At 31.7% G+C, this 19,757-nt stretch overlaps 1 protein-coding gene across 1 annotated transcript in view; it reads right to left on the bottom strand.

Moving 5' to 3' along the window:
• The window catches only part of LOC144851754 (serine/threonine-protein kinase MRCK alpha-like), a 34,819-nt gene that overhangs the window by 12,370 nt on the left and 2,692 nt on the right, over window positions 1-19,757 (bottom strand). Inside the window, exons 2-21 of the mRNA XM_078709353.1 lie at window positions 19,343-19,434; window positions 16,638-16,721; window positions 13,208-13,303; window positions 12,016-12,258; window positions 10,690-10,746; window positions 9,241-9,384; window positions 7,925-8,090; window positions 7,432-7,594; window positions 6,788-6,936; window positions 6,032-6,148; window positions 5,714-5,837; window positions 5,251-5,391; window positions 4,818-4,953; window positions 4,202-4,312; window positions 3,160-3,300; window positions 2,495-2,701; window positions 2,163-2,287; window positions 1,702-1,798; window positions 949-1,097; window positions 635-738 (exon numbers count right to left, since the gene is read on the bottom strand). Of these exons, the coding sequence (XP_078565479.1) occupies window positions 635-738; window positions 949-1,097; window positions 1,702-1,798; window positions 2,163-2,287; window positions 2,495-2,701; window positions 3,160-3,300; window positions 4,202-4,312; window positions 4,818-4,953; window positions 5,251-5,391; window positions 5,714-5,837; window positions 6,032-6,148; window positions 6,788-6,936; window positions 7,432-7,594; window positions 7,925-8,090; window positions 9,241-9,384; window positions 10,690-10,746; window positions 12,016-12,258; window positions 13,208-13,303; window positions 16,638-16,721; window positions 19,343-19,434 (2,646 nt within the window). The remainder of the gene's footprint in view (window positions 1-634; window positions 739-948; window positions 1,098-1,701; window positions 1,799-2,162; window positions 2,288-2,494; window positions 2,702-3,159; window positions 3,301-4,201; window positions 4,313-4,817; window positions 4,954-5,250; window positions 5,392-5,713; window positions 5,838-6,031; window positions 6,149-6,787; window positions 6,937-7,431; window positions 7,595-7,924; window positions 8,091-9,240; window positions 9,385-10,689; window positions 10,747-12,015; window positions 12,259-13,207; window positions 13,304-16,637; window positions 16,722-19,342; window positions 19,435-19,757) is intronic.

The raw sequence follows: 19,757 nt of genomic DNA, 5'->3' as shown, positions 1-19,757 counted from the left end.
AGCATTGTCTACGCTTGCAAGTAACATGTACTGTCCTTGTGATGCTCATCCCATAAGTAGATCCCAAATGGGTGTGGGGCCCAAGTTGCGATATTTCTTTTCGTACAAGTTAGGGACCCCTCATGAAACGTCACAAAATAAACATGAATATTCATTAGTCATATCCATAAGGTGTGACGTAAGAATTAAGCTAACTATAATTCACTACTGCAAATGCTTCTTTCCGAGCCGTCTGTGTAGTCGAGTGGATTAGACTATGGACTTTACATGTCGATGTATGGGGTTCGAATCATAAGAGCAACTTCTTTTGACTTAATAGTGAGTGAGAGAGAGATTATTTAGAGGGTTAAGTTTCGTTCAATTTAGGATGTAGTTTGGCTATCTTTCACATAAGGGGATCCCAACTTATTTACAAAAAAATAAAATCGAGCCTAGCCCACAATTTAGGTTAAGTTCAGAACTTCATTTACAATTTTTAGGCCCTTCTCCCACACTTTTAAAATTCTGGATCAGCCACTGCATCCTATGTTAAATGCAGTTCCAAAACCATACCCCAATTACACATTCTCATTGTTGGAATAGCAAAGGTAGGCTACAATACATACGACATAACAGTAGACACAAATATACTTACGCTCAGACAGTCTGAGTTTTGACTCGAGTTCTTCCACTTTTGCCTTCAACTCTTCTAGCTGTAACTTAAGCTCTACATTCTCTTGCTCAGTTTTTATTGATTTACTGAAAATAAACGATTCATTTTAAAAATAAACTGTATTAGTTGTAAACAAATTAGTTCTATATGTTAAGTACAATTTAAATTATGTGAAACTGTCAAGTCAAACTCGGCCTGTCAACTTGTTCCAAGATTTTACATAGATCGTAACAGTTTGTAAGACATGTTTAAATTAGGTATTGAAGTCATGTCGTTCAAGGCAGATTTGTACTTACTGTTCGAGAGCCGAATGGGCATATTTAACTTTCTTCAGTTCTTCTACAACACCATTCTTAGCTGTTATTTCGCTTCTCAAATTGGACTGCAGGTTGAGTAGTTCCATCTTTTCCATCTTCTGAGACCTCCTCGTTTGCCAAGCCTTTTCCTTTTAAAAAGAATATATACTATATAATATATACATGTTCAACTACTACTCATTTTACGTACAGTACTGGACCGAAAGATGTATGTTAATCTAGGTTGACCTTAAATTGACCTCAAATACGTAGATCGTAGCTAAAAAGCTGCCGTGTTTGCCTACTGCATGAAGGCCTCACATCTAGCTAGGCCTAGTCTACATAGTCTAGGCCTAACTAGAAAAGAAGAAAAGTATGCAGGCTATGCGATGTTAAAATAAAGTGTTATAAATAAAAAATCAACGTTTCTATTAATAAAAACAGTCGCTGCTGTAGGGGGAATGCTTGTGTGGCTTGACTCATAGCAATGGCTTTGTGGTTTGTTGCTAAATTGCGTTCTTGATGTAAGAAATAACAATGCTGTGGGTATCAGTGGTTGGATCTCAATGGACAGCCAGAAAAATGTGCAGAGCTTTTGGGCAATACTAGCCCTCCATCTGTGTCACTGTATCAGTGTAAGTATATACATGATGTACAATTTAGGGATTTCTTTTATATATAAATGGAGCAGCATTTTTTTCAGTTTCAGATCTCGGCTGAATAGAATCCAGTAGTAATATCTAAATGACTTACTCTCATTGGGCCAGAGTCTTTTAAACCCTGTAGTTCATCTGTCATCTTTGTTGCCAGTGACTGTAGGTATCCTCTTGCGTCTTTCTCATCACTCACCCTAAATATTAAAATAATAAATCAACCGTGAGTGATACAAAAAAGTTTGTGGACAAATCTATAAAAGTGGAGCTGTAGCTTGGTGGTTAACATGCTTGCCTTCCAATCCTAATCCTGACCTTGTGCCAGGTTTGTAACTCACGACCCTTTCAACTCGACTTCCTAAGCCTCAAATGAGACTTAGTTTATAAGCGCATTGTGCTCGCTGTTGGATGAGTATGAAATTTTTTTTTTAAAGTCTATTGTGTTTGATGGACAATTTGTTCCAATCCTTCATTCTTTGCTAGGCATGAACATAAGATAAGAACAGTCATAAGGGGTCATAAAAGAGCCCATGGGACTAAAACAAGAACAGTTTTTCTTACCATTGAATGATGTCAGCAATCTGTGCTTCCCAATGTGCTATTGAATCTTTCTTGTCTGACATGTCTCTTACTTCCTCTTCCAAGTTCTTGTGTTCTCTTAACAACTTCTCCTGTTGATTCGTTACCTAAAAAAGTAAAATATTGTTTGCTTTAAATTACATTTTTTCCGGGTAAATCATTTTTTTTTCAGATTCAATTTCTGGTCAAAGTGAATAACTACTATGTGATATTAACATGGCATATTCAACAAAAAATTTGAAAAAAACAATTTTTCTTAGGGGGACAATATATCTTTTAAATAGTTGCCCTAAAATTAAAATTGTAATAATTACCCGTTCAACTTCTTGTGATAGTTTCTGATTCTCCTCTTGGAGCATTGACTTTTCTCGTTCATGTTTTCGTTTTAAGTCCAATATTAAGTGGTCGTGTACATCTGTATTGTCCTGCGCCAATCGATGGCTTCGTTCTTTCATAGTTGCTACATCTTTTTCTAATGTCTGAATTTGTTGTTCGTTGTCCAATATCTGATCTTTAAGATTCTACACAGAAAACAAAAACATTTTAATAAACATCTTTAACTACAGAGTCAAAAAGAACCACCGTTTTATATAGCTTCCAACGAATTGTGGACTATTTTATTTACTAATTCATCCTACACAAATGAATGTGCAATTTAACAAGCTTGTAAAGCTCTGTCTACACTATCAAACTAATTTGACAAAAAAAGTGTGACGTGCCCTAATATGGTAGTGGCATGCTCAAATATGGTAGTGATATGACATCATCATGTCTATATATGGGAACATCACATTTTTACAACATAAAGTTTGATTTAAAATAACTATAGTGAGACATTTAATGAATAGGCAAACTGCCTTAAAATGCGACATTTTTCGAGAAACTATTCTCATCATCAGAACAGAAAACAACGGCAAGAGTACTTATATACCAATAGGACAGTTTGATAGTGTAGACAGAGTTTTAGATGGTGACATACCTTCTCCTCTTTTGCATGCCTTGTCCTTTCTTCTGACATAAAATCTTCATGTGATACTTTCATTCTTTCAAGTTCAGCCTTTAAATCCTCAGTTTCCTGTTGATGTTGTACAGCATCTACTCCTCTGATGCTACCACTTTGCTATATAAGATATGAATATACAATATGTAACAACAATCACATAACTTAAATAAAGCCTTGTTCGCACAGGACGTGAAAAATAGTATAAAAACTAAGGTAAAATATCATTTAACTAAGGCAGCTTAACCCGATGTAATCGGAAGATTTGAACATCGTTCGCACTTAGATATTTTCACGCAGTTAGTTTTACCGTAATTTTACCAAATATAAAAATGATGTTAAAAACGATTGACTCGCATGTGTTAACATGAGTTCCACATTCGGATTAGGCTTTTTAGCTGCGTGGTTAGTTTTACAGAGACTATGGCAAGTTTGACAGTGGTCGGTAAAAGTAACTATTGGACTGGTTAATTTAATTGTGTGGGAATTGTAGCCAGTGTTCGGATTGAAATTTGTTTCGTCACTTTAGCCGGCAACTCGGTTAATTTGACCAAATTAATTCCAGTGCGATCGAGGCTTTAGTGTACAGTAAATCTGAAAATAAGGGCTGGGTTCCCATGTCTCACAGCAGCTACAAGAGCAGCTCCATTTTAAGCAGACCATCTTAATTCTACAAGAGATTCTGTCTCTCTGAGGCTCGAGGAGTTCATTAAAATGTTGTCGTTTATTTTTGTTGTCAAACACTACTGGATTTAAGGGTTTGTTAAAGTTTGGTTCCCACTAGCGACACAATGCAAGAAAATCCCCTTTGAATAAATTGTCTTTGCCCCGTCTGCGTGAAATCAAACCTGCAATGTTTGCAGCACTATTGCTTCATCGGTTTCCCACGCGTGATTATGCAATACATCACTTTGCGTCGCTAGTGGGAACCACAATTTACGAGCATTTTACATCTTTCTATTCCAATCCACTCTATTGTAAAATATTATTTCACACAGAAAAGAAACTGACTAATTAGTACCTTGTATTGGCGAATTTCATCCTCCAATTGACTAGCGTAAATATTGCTCTGGTTTTTAAGTTTCTTTTCTTTTGTTAATTCTGTCTGCATTTCTTCAACTTGAGCTTCAAGCTATAAAAAGTTATAAAAACATTTTAGTCTTAATAAATAATTAAATTTTTAGTCTTTAAAGATGTATTGTCCCCCAAAATCATGAAAAATAAAGATTTTTAAAATCGGACTTTGAATAGGCCATTTTGCAGTTTTAATGAAGTTGTTCACTTCCATAAGAAAAAAAACGGGGGGAAAAAATTATTTCACCTATAAAAAGACAAAATAAACAGTTAAATTACCCAAAAACTCATTGTCTTCCAGACAATTTGACCATTTTTTGCTTTAAATTACATTTTTCTCAGGTAAATAAATTTTTTTCAGACCCAATTTTTTGTGAGAGTGAATAACTATTATGTGACATTAAAATAACATATTCAACAAAAAAATTTAAAAAAATATTTTTTAGGGGGACAATATATCTTTAAAATCTAATTTTCGTTTACATTTTTGGAAAATTAAAGCAATACATATATGCAGATGTTTAATGAAAACAGAAAATTAAAATAAATAAAATAATACGTACCTCACGCCTCTTCTTGTCTGCTTTACGACAATCAAGGCGTAATTTCTCCGTTTTTTGACTGCTGGCATCCAGTTCTTCTTCCTTGTCACGCAATAAACGCGAAATTTTTTGTTTTTGCGAACGAAGATCTGACAACCTAAAGTGAAATAAACGTTTATTAGTATAAACATATCTTGGAAAAATGTTTTCATCTGTTAACTATCTGTATTCAATTCTTTACGATAAACCATTAATACGTACGTATGTTGGACAATGACTAGAAGATTTGTTGAAAACAAGTCGCAATGTTGCACACACGTATTTATGAATTGTTTAACGTAATGAATCGTATACAGATAGTATAAACATACTAAAAAATATCAAGCTTGGAACTTCTATTTAAAAATAAAAATGGTACTAGGTACTAATTTTTATAAAACATTGCAAAACTCGCCTGTCATTGATTTCTGAGAATTCTTGCATTGCTAATTTCCGTTGTGACTGGGCGTCCTTTAATTCCTTATTTTGTATCCTCAACCGTTCGTTAACATCATCTAATTCTTTTGTCAACTCTTGCTTCTCAGACTTCAGTAACCTGTATTCAAGATTTTAAAAAGTTCTACATCATTACAAAACAAGAACTAATAAACAAATACAAGCACAATCAATTCTCCTAAAACTGAACAACTTTCAGCTTGCCAAAATGTTTAGTTTTCAGAAAAGAATTTTGGAACCTTTTTGAGCTATAAATAAAGCTCTGTCTACACTATCAGACTAGTTTGACAACAAAAGTGTGATGTACCCAAATATGGTAGTGATATCATCATGTCCATGTAGGAGCACATCACATTTTTTTGTCACATAGTTTGATAGTGTAGACAGTGTTTAAGATAAATAATGATTTATTGTACACTTACCTATTAGACTTTTCAATAAATTTAATTTTTAGTAACCTCTCCTCTTCCACACTTTCTAAATCTTTCCTAATACTTAGAGCTTCTTTTAAATTCCTTTCCATATGACTTTTTTCATCTGTAGAATCTATAACAAAAATTTCATAAAAAATTATTGAAAATGAAACTAAATAATTAATTTTGGTTGGGATTATACACACTTGGGACGCCCACAATAAGCAAACATTAAAAAAAAGTTTCACAATTGTTACTGAAATTAAATCATAAGTCATGCACGGCTGTTTTTTTTTCGTTCTCCCAATTTAAATAAACTGTGTTTACCTGCAGCTTGCTTCTTTAAAATCAATATTTCTGATTTGAGTCGTTTTGATTCAGCAGTATCCGTGGTAACAGATCCTTGTCCAGTTATATTAGCATCTTGCAGGAGGGTCGACGATTCTAGAAAATCAAAATGGGTAAAAAAAGTCATTTTGAAACAAAGCGAAAATGACCTCTCACTCTCACCACAACATACTGTACATTAGAAGAAATTTCCACAGAAGTTGTTACCAAAAAAATGGAAGTTATTATTACTGTGGAAAGCCATCCACACAACAAATATGTTGTCTTTAACAGAAATGGTAGAATTCGCTTCCCAATAATGAAAACTAATAGATTACGTACAACATACTTTTCTCCCATCTGCTATGAGGCTTTTTAATGCAAATCAGGTGAACATACTTTTATCCAATTTTAATATGATACTGTTTTCTACATTTTTATGATATTTTTTACTACTGCCATGTTTTAACCTTTTTATGTAATTTTTGTAATTTACCCCTTGTGTCTTTCTGTTTGTATTTTACCTATTTTACCATATTTTAATGTTTATATACGTCACAAGCAAGACAATTTTCGAGCCAGAGTGCTTGACAGAATAAACGAATTGAATTAATCTGGCTAGCAAGATTACCCATAATTCCCCAAAATGTGGTAACGAGGAAGATACTGCAAACATATCTGAACCAGAAAAAACTCCAACTCAGTGTAGACTCTATGAGCTCAACTGTAATATTGGATAACCGTGTCAATAGTTACCTGTTAATCGTCGGTTAAGTTCAGATTTCTCCGCTTCTAACCGTTTAATCCGCCTCTCATATCCTTCAATCGTAATACTGTCAACCACTCCATCTGTTTTGATTTCAATGCCCTTTGCGTTTGCTAATGACCCCAGGTCAGATAAATTACTAATTAAAAGAAATAATGACATCATTAGAAACTTAAATTTTCAAAAGCTACAGAAAGACATTCTTATTCATTAACAATTTAACACTAACAGGTCTTTCAGTAAATATTGATTTTTTTATCGATTCTTAGTGCTTCTATTTATTTATTCTTTATACTGGGTTGCCTCTTCAGTCTAAGACTGTTCTCCCAGAGGGCCCAGTGTATATATATGATGAAAGTGCTGTATCTCCACATAGGACAATATTTCCCCAGTATCATAAGAAAATTCCACACTACAGCATATGTGGTGCCTGTATCATGTAAGGTTATGGGTTAGGTTATGGTTTATGAACACATGTGATACCATATTACAGAAATTTCCTATGATGCTAGGGAAGTGTTGTCCTATGTGGGGATACACTACCAAGAATCGGGTGGATTGAAACCACAAAAATATATAAATAGTATCTCTGTATTTAATAAATTCTACATTAAATTAATGTTTCTTTGCTTACCTATTACGTGTGAATGTAAAGCCAACAAAGGGCAGATGGTTACCACTGAAGGCTGCATGTGTGTTTGGCGGCATGGCTTCTGAATTTTTCAGATCTGATTCATCAACATCAAAGTTTGATGTGTCTGTTGGACTTTTCACATCGGGAATGTAGGGAGGAGTCACTGAAAAAAAAAAATCAAATTATGTTTATACAAATGTATTTTTATAAATTTATTCTGGTATAAAATACACAAAGTTATATATAATAGCCAAATTACACTGATAAGCGGTAGCAGTAAGTGGAAAACAAAAATATAGAATCTATATTATTTCTTTTGACCATTTACACAAAATGCGGAGCAGTTGTACCCACTCAGGATAGATACAGATTCTACTTGGACAAGTTACGCTGTTTTCTGCTCGGTCTTTAAAGCAAACACAAAAATATAAAATAGAAATATTTATATAAATCTTTTTTATATACACTAATTAATTATTAATTATAGACATACTGTTTCTGATATTCTCCCAGTCAATATTTTCAAAAAATGAGTGGTTTTTAAAATCTTCTAATCCGTTTCTTCCCAGTCGACTCTCTCCGTCACATATTAGCCTACGTATAAGATCCTTCGCATTCTCCGATACTTCGGCTTCTTCTGGCGGGAAGTCAAATTGATTCTAAAAAAATTTAAATGAATTTAATTTTTATGTTCCCTCCTTCCTTTTGGGTTAGAAATTAATGATAATTTAGGTATAATTGCATGCTTGTACTGGCTAACAAATCTACTCTCACTATGGGCTAGTAATTAATGAATATCAGTTCGCAACACAAAGATTATTTATTTTTAATATGAATAAATATACAAAATACAAAAATCATATCTTATCGGTACGATAATCAAATAATTTGGAGTCACTGCTTTTAACTGTATTTTGTCTTTCTTTGAATTTGTATTTTTAAAATTTTTAAAAACCATTTTATACAAAAATTTTAAGTCATGGATTTTGATTTTGATTTTCTAATTTGTGTATGGAATCTGTGTAATTTTGTTTTTCCGTGTTCTGGACCTCAATGGAAATAAGTATTTTACTATTTGGCATATTCTTTTAACTCCAGTCTTCTATTGTACTGATTTTATAATTGTTTTATATATTTATATTGTATGTATATGTGTGATTCTAGTTAATAAAGCAAATCAATTAAAAAATATAATTATATGAAATTGAATAAGATAGGCATGCCTGAAAAGAGGTAAAAATAATTTTTTTTTTAAGCTATAGCTAATACAACTATGTAAATCATAATTTGTTTTGGTCAATTTTCTTTAGACTAGTAAAATGGAAAGTAAAATCTATGACTAACTATTCCAGTGGCGCTATTAAGGAATAGTCTCTTATGACAAAACAATAAGTACACTTAATGAATTTACGCAGCCGTGTACTTAACACACTGAGTAGATTAATTTAATAAGGAGTGCCATAATGAGGTGAGGAACAGGAATAGCAGTGATCTGTAATTGATTATTGATTTGACTGTCTAGCCAAGAAAACAATGTACTATGGGCGGTTAATGGATCTACAAGATAGCTGACTTATATTAAGTGGGGTTCATTTCATATTTTGGATATAATCAAATAATAATTAATAAACAAATGTGATGTGTTTAGTTGTTTTTTTTTTTCAAAAAATGGTTGTAATTGATGTAAAGGCCTTTTGTTAAAAAATCCTTAAATTCAGCTTTTTTGGTTGCTATGAATTTTTATTTGCCTTTGAATTGTTTTGATATTTTTTTTTCTTCAATTGAAAATAAAGATACCGCGATATATACCTTATGGTTCATGATTTTTCCGTACGTTTCTACCAATGACTCGGCATAAAATGGCGTTTCCCCAAACAGCATTTCATACATGCAAACTCCTAATGACCACCAATCACATTCGGCACCATATCGACCCCTACCATCTTCCATTGCCTACAAAAAAAGAGAAACATTTTTTTTATTATTAACTATCATGAAGAATTCATGAAGTTAAAAATAATCCCATAATTATTATAATTTTTAGCATTTACGACCAATTTATTATGCTTAAAATTACAGATTTTTCTTTTTGAAGGCATGTTTTTGGGAAGAGAGACTGAGTTTGTAGCTTGGCTTTCAATTGAAAAGTATGCTGTTCTTTTGTTTGGTTTCAAAAACAATGCACAGAAATGCAAGTTTGGTTAAATATATTATTAACAAGCCAATCTTGTATATATAAAAAAACCAAAAACATTCAGACCATTAATCATAAAATCACTTGAAGTTAGATTTTAGATTGTAAACAGCACTACATAAAATGTGCAAAATTACAATATTTTATAACAAACATTCATGTATATAAACCTTTAATTAAAATGGATATGATTATAAATGTATTGTTAAAAATCATTGAGTTAGAATTCAGAAACTGCAAGTAAAACACCAACGTTACAGTGACTAACATTACACATATGTAACGTACTGTACCACAGGCGATTTCACTAGCCAATAATTCTTTCTGAAAAATGTGACAATAAATAAATAAAGTCTTACTATTGACAGATATAAAAAATTATAAAATCTTTTTTAATATATGTCTAAGATTAAGAATAATCAATACTAATTAGTTATAGATAAGATACAAATGTAAATGTTTGGGAATAATCTGTGTCTCGCAGCCCAGCTACACAAACCAAAAGTGGTGTTGTTACCATTATCTGACAAGGGCGTTTCATAATTTTTTTATATATTCGAGTTGTAGCTCTCTTCTCGGAGAGAATAGGCCAATGTTGGTTTATCCAGGTAAGCTAGGCACGAAAATAGACTTAGCTTAATTGTATATAGTACACAATATTAATGTCACATTAAACGGCTCACATTTATTTGTACTCAACCATTCAAAAAGTCTATTAAAAAATTTGAAATTTCTACAATTTATTACCAAGTTGTTTTTCCAAAATTAATATTGTTTTTATTGTTTCACTAAGATTAATTAATTATACACCAACTGTATAATAACACTTTTATGAAGATGTAAATCAAGTTTCAGTTTCTAAATTTACTATTAAATATTTAAATTTAACATATCAATTTTCCACTAAGACCAACTATATAAATACAGTAAGCACCACTTATGTACTGTTACAATGCTGATTACTAAGTATCGGTTCCTTGAAAGAATAATTTATAATACTGGTGGAAACAATAACTAAATGTAAGAAATCTCCAAATTTATGAGAAAAAAAATGAAATCTTTACCCTGAGAATTTCTGGTGAAATATAGTCTGGAGTTCCCACGGCAACTGATGATTGTACCTACAAGAACAAATCAAAAGACATAATTAATTTAAAACCAATGTTTCACAAAATGGTAAAAAAAGTGTGATGTATCTAAATATGGTAGTGATATGCCCAAATATGGTAGTGATATGACATCATCATGTCCATATATGGGCACATCACATTCTTTTGTCACATAAAGTTTGATGCAGTAATGTACAATCAACTTTCCCAATATACTTATTTTTCGAGAAATCCTGGCAGCATTCTGAAAGTGTTTTTTAAGCTACTGTGTAAAACAATTGGGCAGAGTTTCTGGTTTTTGATCGTGTCGATTACTGTATAATCATGGAGTAAAGAATTTACTCCATGGTATAATAAGATGACATAATAAATATCATAAAGTTACATTTTCTTCCTGTAAACTTTCCACAGATACACCATCCTCATCCATGATATTTTAGTTGACAATTTTCAAATACTAATTTGTTTAACATCAAACTACTGGAATATATAGTTTTAATGTTGAAATAAACACCCATCAATTTTATTGATAGACCAATCAAGGCATCTTAAAAAGATCAGGTCAAATTAGGTGGTTCTTTTATTCTTTTGTTTTTAAAAACAGTACATCCCAGATTATGAATAAACACCATTGTTAAAATATAGCATAAGCTTCCTGACAGATAATGCTTCCAGGGAAGTAAATTGCAGGATGGGTAAAAGCACAATACACACACAAACAATAGGGGCATTGTTGATAACAAAATGATGGTAGTACAGTATAGGCCTGGATGAAGCTAGTGGCCCAGGGTAGTTGAGCAAAAAGATAGGGAAAGTAAACCAATGTATCTGGACATAGAAGTATTATAATAATATCTTTATCATCTGGATGAATCGTGAACGTTTTACTTAGTTTATTTAGTTTGTAGGCAAAGACATCATTTTAACGTTTAGTTCCTGGGCCTTCCCAAAATCGAACGAAGGCTCCATCCATTAAACTAATGCCTTAAAGTTTATTTTTAAATTTTTTCTGGTCTCTACTCGCATGCAGTATTTTATTTGAGAAATTTAACTTGTATCTTAATAATTATGTTTAATTCACAATTATATTTTACATAAAAAAAACTAAATTTGGCCATTCTAGGATCGACTGAAAGCACTTATAAAAAGTTTACTTTTGGCAAGAATTATTTGAATTTGTATGTCTTTACCAATGAACAGGATTTCCCTAATACTTTCTTCAATCACTATCACTCCATAAGATAACTGTATAAAAAACATGAATTACAAACATTAACTTACCGCCCCGTCTTCCAGCATCTTCAAACAGGAACCAAAGTCCCCAAGGCGAATATGTCCATATTGGTCAACAAGTATGTTGTCCGGTTTGATGTCCCTGTGCACGTAACCCATTTCATGTACAGAGTTGATTGCGAGTACCATCTCTGCAATGTAGAACTGCGCCATAGACTCTGGTAAACGATCCTCATGTTTGCTCAGTAAGGTCAGAAGGTCACCACCACTGTAATAGTCCATAACCAAATACTGGAAAGAAAAAAGTTCAACATTTTCAAAATGGACTAAAACATCGGTGGTGTAAGTGATGCCGCTCTGGGCCTTTAAGTCTAATGTTTTCGCTTATATTTCTGATGTTTCAACGATAGGAACGACCAAATGGTGAAGAAACAGATTTTTAATATAAGTACATTCAACGTCAGGGGACTCGGTTAGCACAAAATGTCATAAAATATAGCGTAGACGTAGCCTGCTTACAGGAAACAAAAATCGAGAAGCCGATCAACAAGGACATACGTGGGTACTTAATATAGGACCAAATTGATTTTCACATCCATAACATATTTTTACATAGAGAATATTTCTTTTTTTTCTTTTGGAAGGTTTCAAGGAAATATCAAAAACATGAATAAACTCTAAACTGAGCCAGGATTGGGGGTCAAGGGTCAAAAACATAGCTACATACAAATGTCAAGTTTGTATATTTATGAGTCAACATTGTTCTGTTCACATTCTTTAGAGTAAAGTAACAGACTAATGTTATAAAATGAATCATTTGCTATGACTCATCACGTTGTTCACTCACCTACCGCATGTGTATGTACATTACCATTAACATACTAATTTAATTTATCTAGCTTACAATTGTCTACTAATGTCTTACTGAATCTTCTATGTCTATCAAGACCATAGCGTGTTAATACTTACTACAGGCCCATCCTCTTTGAAAATAAAGTTTGTTGGTTTATAACATTAAAATAAGATCAATGTATGCATTGTAATAGAAAGAGAAAAACTGCACACACAGCAATAATGTTGAAATATATTTTGTATGTATCGTTTTTTGAAAAATGATTCTAGCTCCTTTGATTCCTACACAATTGAATAAACATGATGCACCCCCACTTTACAATGGTATTGTCCATTGTAGAGAGGGGGATTCCCCCCGATTTCTAAAATATAGCCAAGTCATACTTACTAGATAATCTGTATCTTGAAATGCGAAATGTAGATTTGTCAGCCAGCGACTGTCTCCATACACAAGAACATCACGTTCTTCAATAAAGCAGGCCGTCTGGCAAAAATGAACATTATAAATGTTATTAAATTGAAAGTTAGTCATGTTTATTCAAATAGTCCATTATAAAAAAAAGATTTCGACAAAAAAAAAAATAGTAGAATATTTTATTATAATAAAGAAGGTAAAACAAAATTTAAATTATTTACTCCAACAACATACGCCATCACATTTGTTCAATAAAAAAATTACTATAATTTTATTATAATTTATTAAGGCATGTTTATTAACCTATGGGCCGCAAATCAAAAAAATGTGTCGCAAAAAAGTTTGATGGGTTGCAAAATTGTTTCAGATCTTAAGAACGTTATTATCCCACTTATCTACAATTTTATTTTACATTTTATTAGAATAGTAATAGTAATAATAATATCAAATTAATATATAACGTTTTATCTGAATGAATCTTTTTCAGTACTGTAGGAAATGAGTCAACTCTCATAGAGTACTTAGTATTTATATAAATTATTATCACTTGGCCTAGTAGCACTTAAATATTATTCTTATAACATTGAACTATGAAGGAGAAAATTAATTTTGTTTCCTTCTCAATGATTTTTAATATGCAGCATTCATTCATTTGCGTTTTGTTTTAAATAAAATAATACTGAAACACTCGGCTATTATTGGTGTCAAGAAACAAAAGAGACAATGTAAAGGGAAAGCTTAACAATTAAACATGTTAATGCTCTGTTTAGTTGTAATTAAACTCGTCTGCAAAAGGCAGATGGTATTTGAACCAAGCCAGCACGTTGTTGATTGAAATCCAAGCTGCATGTACAGTAATTACTATAGTGCATATTTTAAGTTGAAATTTGAAAGTTGAAAGACGATATTAATATTTGTACATATCTTTGGTCGTTTATGCTTGTTATGTTTAGGGCTTGTTTTTGCTTAGAAGAAATAAATGGTGACGTTACTACACATCTTCGGTATTTTATACGAGTACGTTATTTGTAGGGCTATTTTTCTGCGAAGGAATTGGGTGTTAAAGCGTGTATAAATATCAGAAACCAGACATAATACAGTATTGTATAAGCCGACACCTACATAATTGCGTGTTGTCCGAACATCATTTTTTGTAACTGATTATTATAGTGCAGTTTTTTAAGATTGGTTCCAACTAGGACGCAACAAAATAATGTTAAGATCAACGCAAATAATATGCGATTAAATTACCATTGTAAATTTGGTAAAATTGCTTGCATTTTGCGTTTAAACTGTACATCATTGCATTGCGTCCTTGTGGGAACCAAGCCTTAGCACTAATAACTATTATTTTATACTTCACCTTGGATTTGGAAGTACTGTACAATATGTTTGGATTAGTTTGAAAGTATGAAATTAAATTTATATTTAAAAAAAATAATATTAGCCTTAATTTTCTAATCTAATTTTAATGTAAATTACAAAAATATTTAAATAAGATTTTTATAAGCAAAATGTAATAATTCACCTTACAACATTAATATTCTTATCATTTAAACAATATGAGCTTTAATTTCTTTGCTAAGATGACAAAACAAATGTTACCTAAATAAAATTCTGATGAACATTTCTGGAAGAAAATGTATTGGATAATGTTAATTGTGAAATGGCCATAAAGTACCTCACAAATATAAAATTATAGTTCTTAAAGACAAGGAAAATGATTTCTCATACACATAAATTTAAATGGCAGATCTATTAAATGGTCCCCATAGCTATTAATGTTATTTCTTATTAGGCCTAATCAATACTAACATACACTACATACATAAACAAGGAACACACTTTTACTCATATTGTACTAACTGGAAATTAATTTAATGTTTGTTATATTTGTTCATAACTTGTTGTAGATTGAGGATGAATAAAACTTTTTCTACCCATAGAGATTACCATAATTTCTCTCTAGGCCTACTCAAATACATTTATACCGATACTCTAAACTTGTACAAAATGTGGAAATAATAATTTAATATTGTTAAATTTGTTCCTAACTTGTAGATGGATGAATTTTAAGCTTTCTTGCTCTTGTTTGATTTGTCTCTCATTACATCCCATAATTTATTCGGGTCATAACTCAGCAAGAAGCCAATCTCTAGCTGAGATTGTCAGTGGTGAATGACGTTTAGCATTGCACATGAGATGAAGAGGTCTAAAATTAGCAATCATTTATCATATAAATAAATGATGTGCTTACTTCTATTAAAGATGTATTGTCCCCCAAAAACATGAAAAATGAAGATTAACTAAATCAGTTTATTTTGTAGTTTTAATAAAGTTAATCACTTCTGTAGAAAAAAAACGAAAGAAAAAACTTTTACAAACATTTTAGGACCGGTAGGACAATACATCTTTAATAAATATCTCTATCTACAATAATAATAATAATATTCAATTCATTTCCAATCGATAGAATTAAGAAAATCTATGTTTTTTTATTATACTATGATAGGATGTATACCAGCTCAAATTGGGGCTAATTTATAATTTATTCACACAATTAATAATCAGTTATTTTTTCGCAGTAGGAACAGGACCAAGACAATTCCGGGTCAAACTGGGGTAATACAACATTGATAACCACAGAACAGGAAGCACTAGGTGGGTTGAGCTGACCACAATCTTATTATCAAAAAACCCAATTGAATAATTCTAAAACAAACATTAGGAAAATCTATGTTAAGATTACTGCAAATTACATATGAATAGCTGACACACTGAAAAACTTAGACTTTGAATTTTAAAGATAATAGTTTTATCAGTAAAGATCAATAATTGATAAGTGATTGATCGGTGTACAAAGGGTATTGTCTTTGTATCTATGTATTCAAACCACAATTGTTATATGATGAACAATAATCAGAACTATCTACTGAAATAATGCCAGAGTGAAATAATGCCAGAGTGAAATAATGTAATTTCATAATAGGGTGTTGATATAGGGGTTAATAATAATATGGATATTTATTTCATTCCGGCATGAGTATAATAAAATACAAACTGCGGTAATAATATTCTGCCATTAATCGTAAACAAGTATTTTAATTGAATTAAACAATTCAAAAGCAGATTCAATGCTTACTATGGTATGATGAATTGAACATTCATTCATTGATGGTTTAACTAGGCAAGTACTGTAAATCCCTAAGTCGATGAGTATTAATACTTTTGCTAAGACTCCTTAAGTAGATGATTATTAGTACTTTTGCTAGTTATTAAGGTCAATATTAAATCACTAATGATAATTCTAGCAACAATGTATAAAATATGATGCAATATGATTCATTTTGGTTATTAAAATATTCAGACACACATCATGGATTCAAAAGTACAACATATTTACCTCTGCTCGTTTTAACATTTCCCATTTGTTAAGGAGTTTCATGGCATAAACTTTTTGCGTTTCCTTCTGCCTGACCACAGCAACCTGTAAGATAAAACAAAATGTAAATTTCTACTTTTCGAGTTATATCTCACTCTTAGAGGAGAAAGGGCTATTGTCGGTTTATCCAGGTAAGCTAGGCACAAACAATTTACATGCAATACAAAACTATTGATCAGCAGTTAATAAATACGGCTTTTTTAAATAAAACTGATTGCCCTGAATTGTTCAGAAAGGTTTTTCCTCATCTACAACAATATGGCATTCCTTTTCTAAAAAAAACATATGGTCTGGATAAAAAAACCCATGATTATCAATTAACACACATGTATGCATAAAGTTTAATTCAACTATATGAAAAAAATTAGTTTATAATAAATTATAAAGAAAATACCATTAAACAATGGTTTAAAAAAGAAAAGTTGAAAAGAAATGGAAAGTAAAAATTACACAAACCAATATAACAATAGTTGTATTGGTGAGGTATGTATGGACGATACCACTGTCTTAGAGGGGAATTTTTTAAATGTTTAAAATTGTTTCTGAGTTATGTTTTCCCCTCGAAGGGGAAACAGTTTATCCGGATAAGCTAGTCACGAAATAGACTATAAATCAATTCTGATCACTCAGATAGATTTTTTATAGCAAAAATAAAACAACGTAACAAGGAAATGAAGTTAATAAATAATTTGGGTCTTCTTCACATGAAGTAGTGATGTACCAAACAAAATGAAATGAATCGTAGCAACACACAATTGTGTACTGTCTACACTGTGACTGGTAGGCATTGATATCAGCCGCCTACACTGAGGTAACTCACAATGATGTGAGCTGAACCACGCAATGCTTTTCATTTGGTTCCTGTTAAATTGTTAATTTAGGAGGACCAGTGCGAGGGGATTGGATCAGGCACCATTTGTTTGCCAAAGATGTTTTTCTAAATTAAAAAAAAACAAGGTTTTAAATCATTCATTCCATTTTTACTATATTACAAAACATACATACAATCATAACTACACTTTTTTACTTTAGTTAGCTAACTGTACTACTAGTACTAACACTCCAGTACACATTTGCATTAGAAGGAATTTGTTCTCAACATAAAGGAGACTAATTTAAAATAGGGGGACCATTAGGTACACAGGGTACAATTTAGCCTCTAGATTTTAGAACCAGACTCATCTGCATCTCTGGCTTAACAAGATTCCTGTACTCCTTCCTGTTCCTGTAATTCCTCTATTAGGCCTTATGTTTTTGTAAAGTCAATCTTGGACTTATAAATAAATGCTGACTATCATAGCGTGTCTCACTAGAAATAGGACTATCTCCAAGGGTTATTCTGGTGTGGGTCACTGTACTACACACTCCATCAATTATTAGTTATTCATGGTGGTCAAAAGCTGCTTTCCCGTCAAATTATCAATATGATTGTACACGATTTGACTAAATTTAAAGCTACTTAAACTCGTAGTGTAAAGTGGCAATTGTAACTGTATCCTGGCTAATGCTATGCTGACAAGAGCTAATTGTAACACTATATGTGTTTAGATGTATTCTTGTGTGTTCTATTCATGTTCACTGAATTATTCATATATCATGTAACATACAATCAGCAACAAAAACTTGTTTAGTCATGAATGTGAATGTCTAATTCATATCATTGACGATAAACTATTTGTTTTTAAATCATTAATGTTATTTTTTGAATAGTTGAACACTGGGCTGGACACAGAACGCTGTTATACACTGTGATATTATTTGCCCAGCACTCACTCACATATAAGGCACTGTGTTGTGGTGGAGCATAAATGTACTACCATATCAGTTATCAGTTATTTATTAAATAAGTAAAATAAAAAATCGTCATCCCACCTACAGAAACATTGACAACCAATTATTTTAAATACACTGTTTTTGTACATAGTCAATCTATTGATGTCCAATCAAAGAATTTACTAGTAAAAACAGTTAGTATCCAATGATGGTGCCAGAAACAATAGTCAGCTTTCATAGCTGAAATTCCAATACAAATACCTAATATTATAATAGAAAATCTATACTCTGACTAATATTCACTGGCTCCAATGAATCGTAAAGCAGGATAAACAAATGTATTGACAACCAGTAGACTTTACAATGCACAATAAAAACACAACTCTGTATGGATGATGACTAATATATTACAGAAAACATCACTTTTTTTAATCAATATCTACCGTGCTGATTCTAAATTCAATAAACTTGACATTTTGCAATCTTTACTGTATATATTATTACAGTTTGCTTATGCAATATTTTTCATCGTTTACTAAAGGCCAATTTACACAGACAAGCGGCAACAGTAATAAAAATATAGAATCTAATGTTATTCCTTATGACCATTTACACACAACGCGGAACGGACAGGTGGTTCCCGCTCAGGATAGATACAGATTTTACGTGGGACAAGTTACTAATTGAAAAAGTTCATACAATTTTAAAACTTCAAAGCATTGGTATCGTGATGTGTGTTCATACTGTATAGCAGCCCAAACCATTATCGTGGGAGGGGGTCATGGGTAATTTCCTCATCATCAACACCTGTACAGTCTACTGTATACTCACTGTACTGCATAGAAAATTATGGTAGATAAATATGCAAATAATAAAAGATATAAGATACTCACCTCACCAAATGCACCCCTTCCGATGACTTTAAGCGTTTCAAAGTCATCTCGATGAAGACGTAATTCTGTTATTTTATTGACTATAGGACGTGCTGAAATGATAAATTTAAAGCATGAATTTATATGAGTTATTACTAAATTTACAAGACAGACAGCTACCTTTTAAAAAATATGTGAATTCCTATGGATCGTATCCCACTATTGATTTTAAATAAATTGTATGACTCATGAATTTAATCTTTTCATTCATCCCTATAGGAAATTAAAAATGGCTTTATAACCATACAAAAGTTAAGTTGTATGATAAAAATGCAGCCCTACTTTACAATTTCTTTCATGATAACTCTAGTCTAAAATGTATTGTATTTGTAGCGATACAGTACTATGGAGTTTGGAGAAAACAAGTTTAAATATT

This window comes from Antedon bifida, chromosome 9 (genome assembly GCF_963402885.1).
Source record: "Antedon bifida chromosome 9, ecAntBifi1.1, whole genome shotgun sequence".
NCBI lineage: Eukaryota > Metazoa > Echinodermata > Crinoidea > Comatulida > Antedonidae > Antedon > Antedon bifida.
This window is presented reverse-complemented; position numbering and strand designations above follow the sequence as displayed.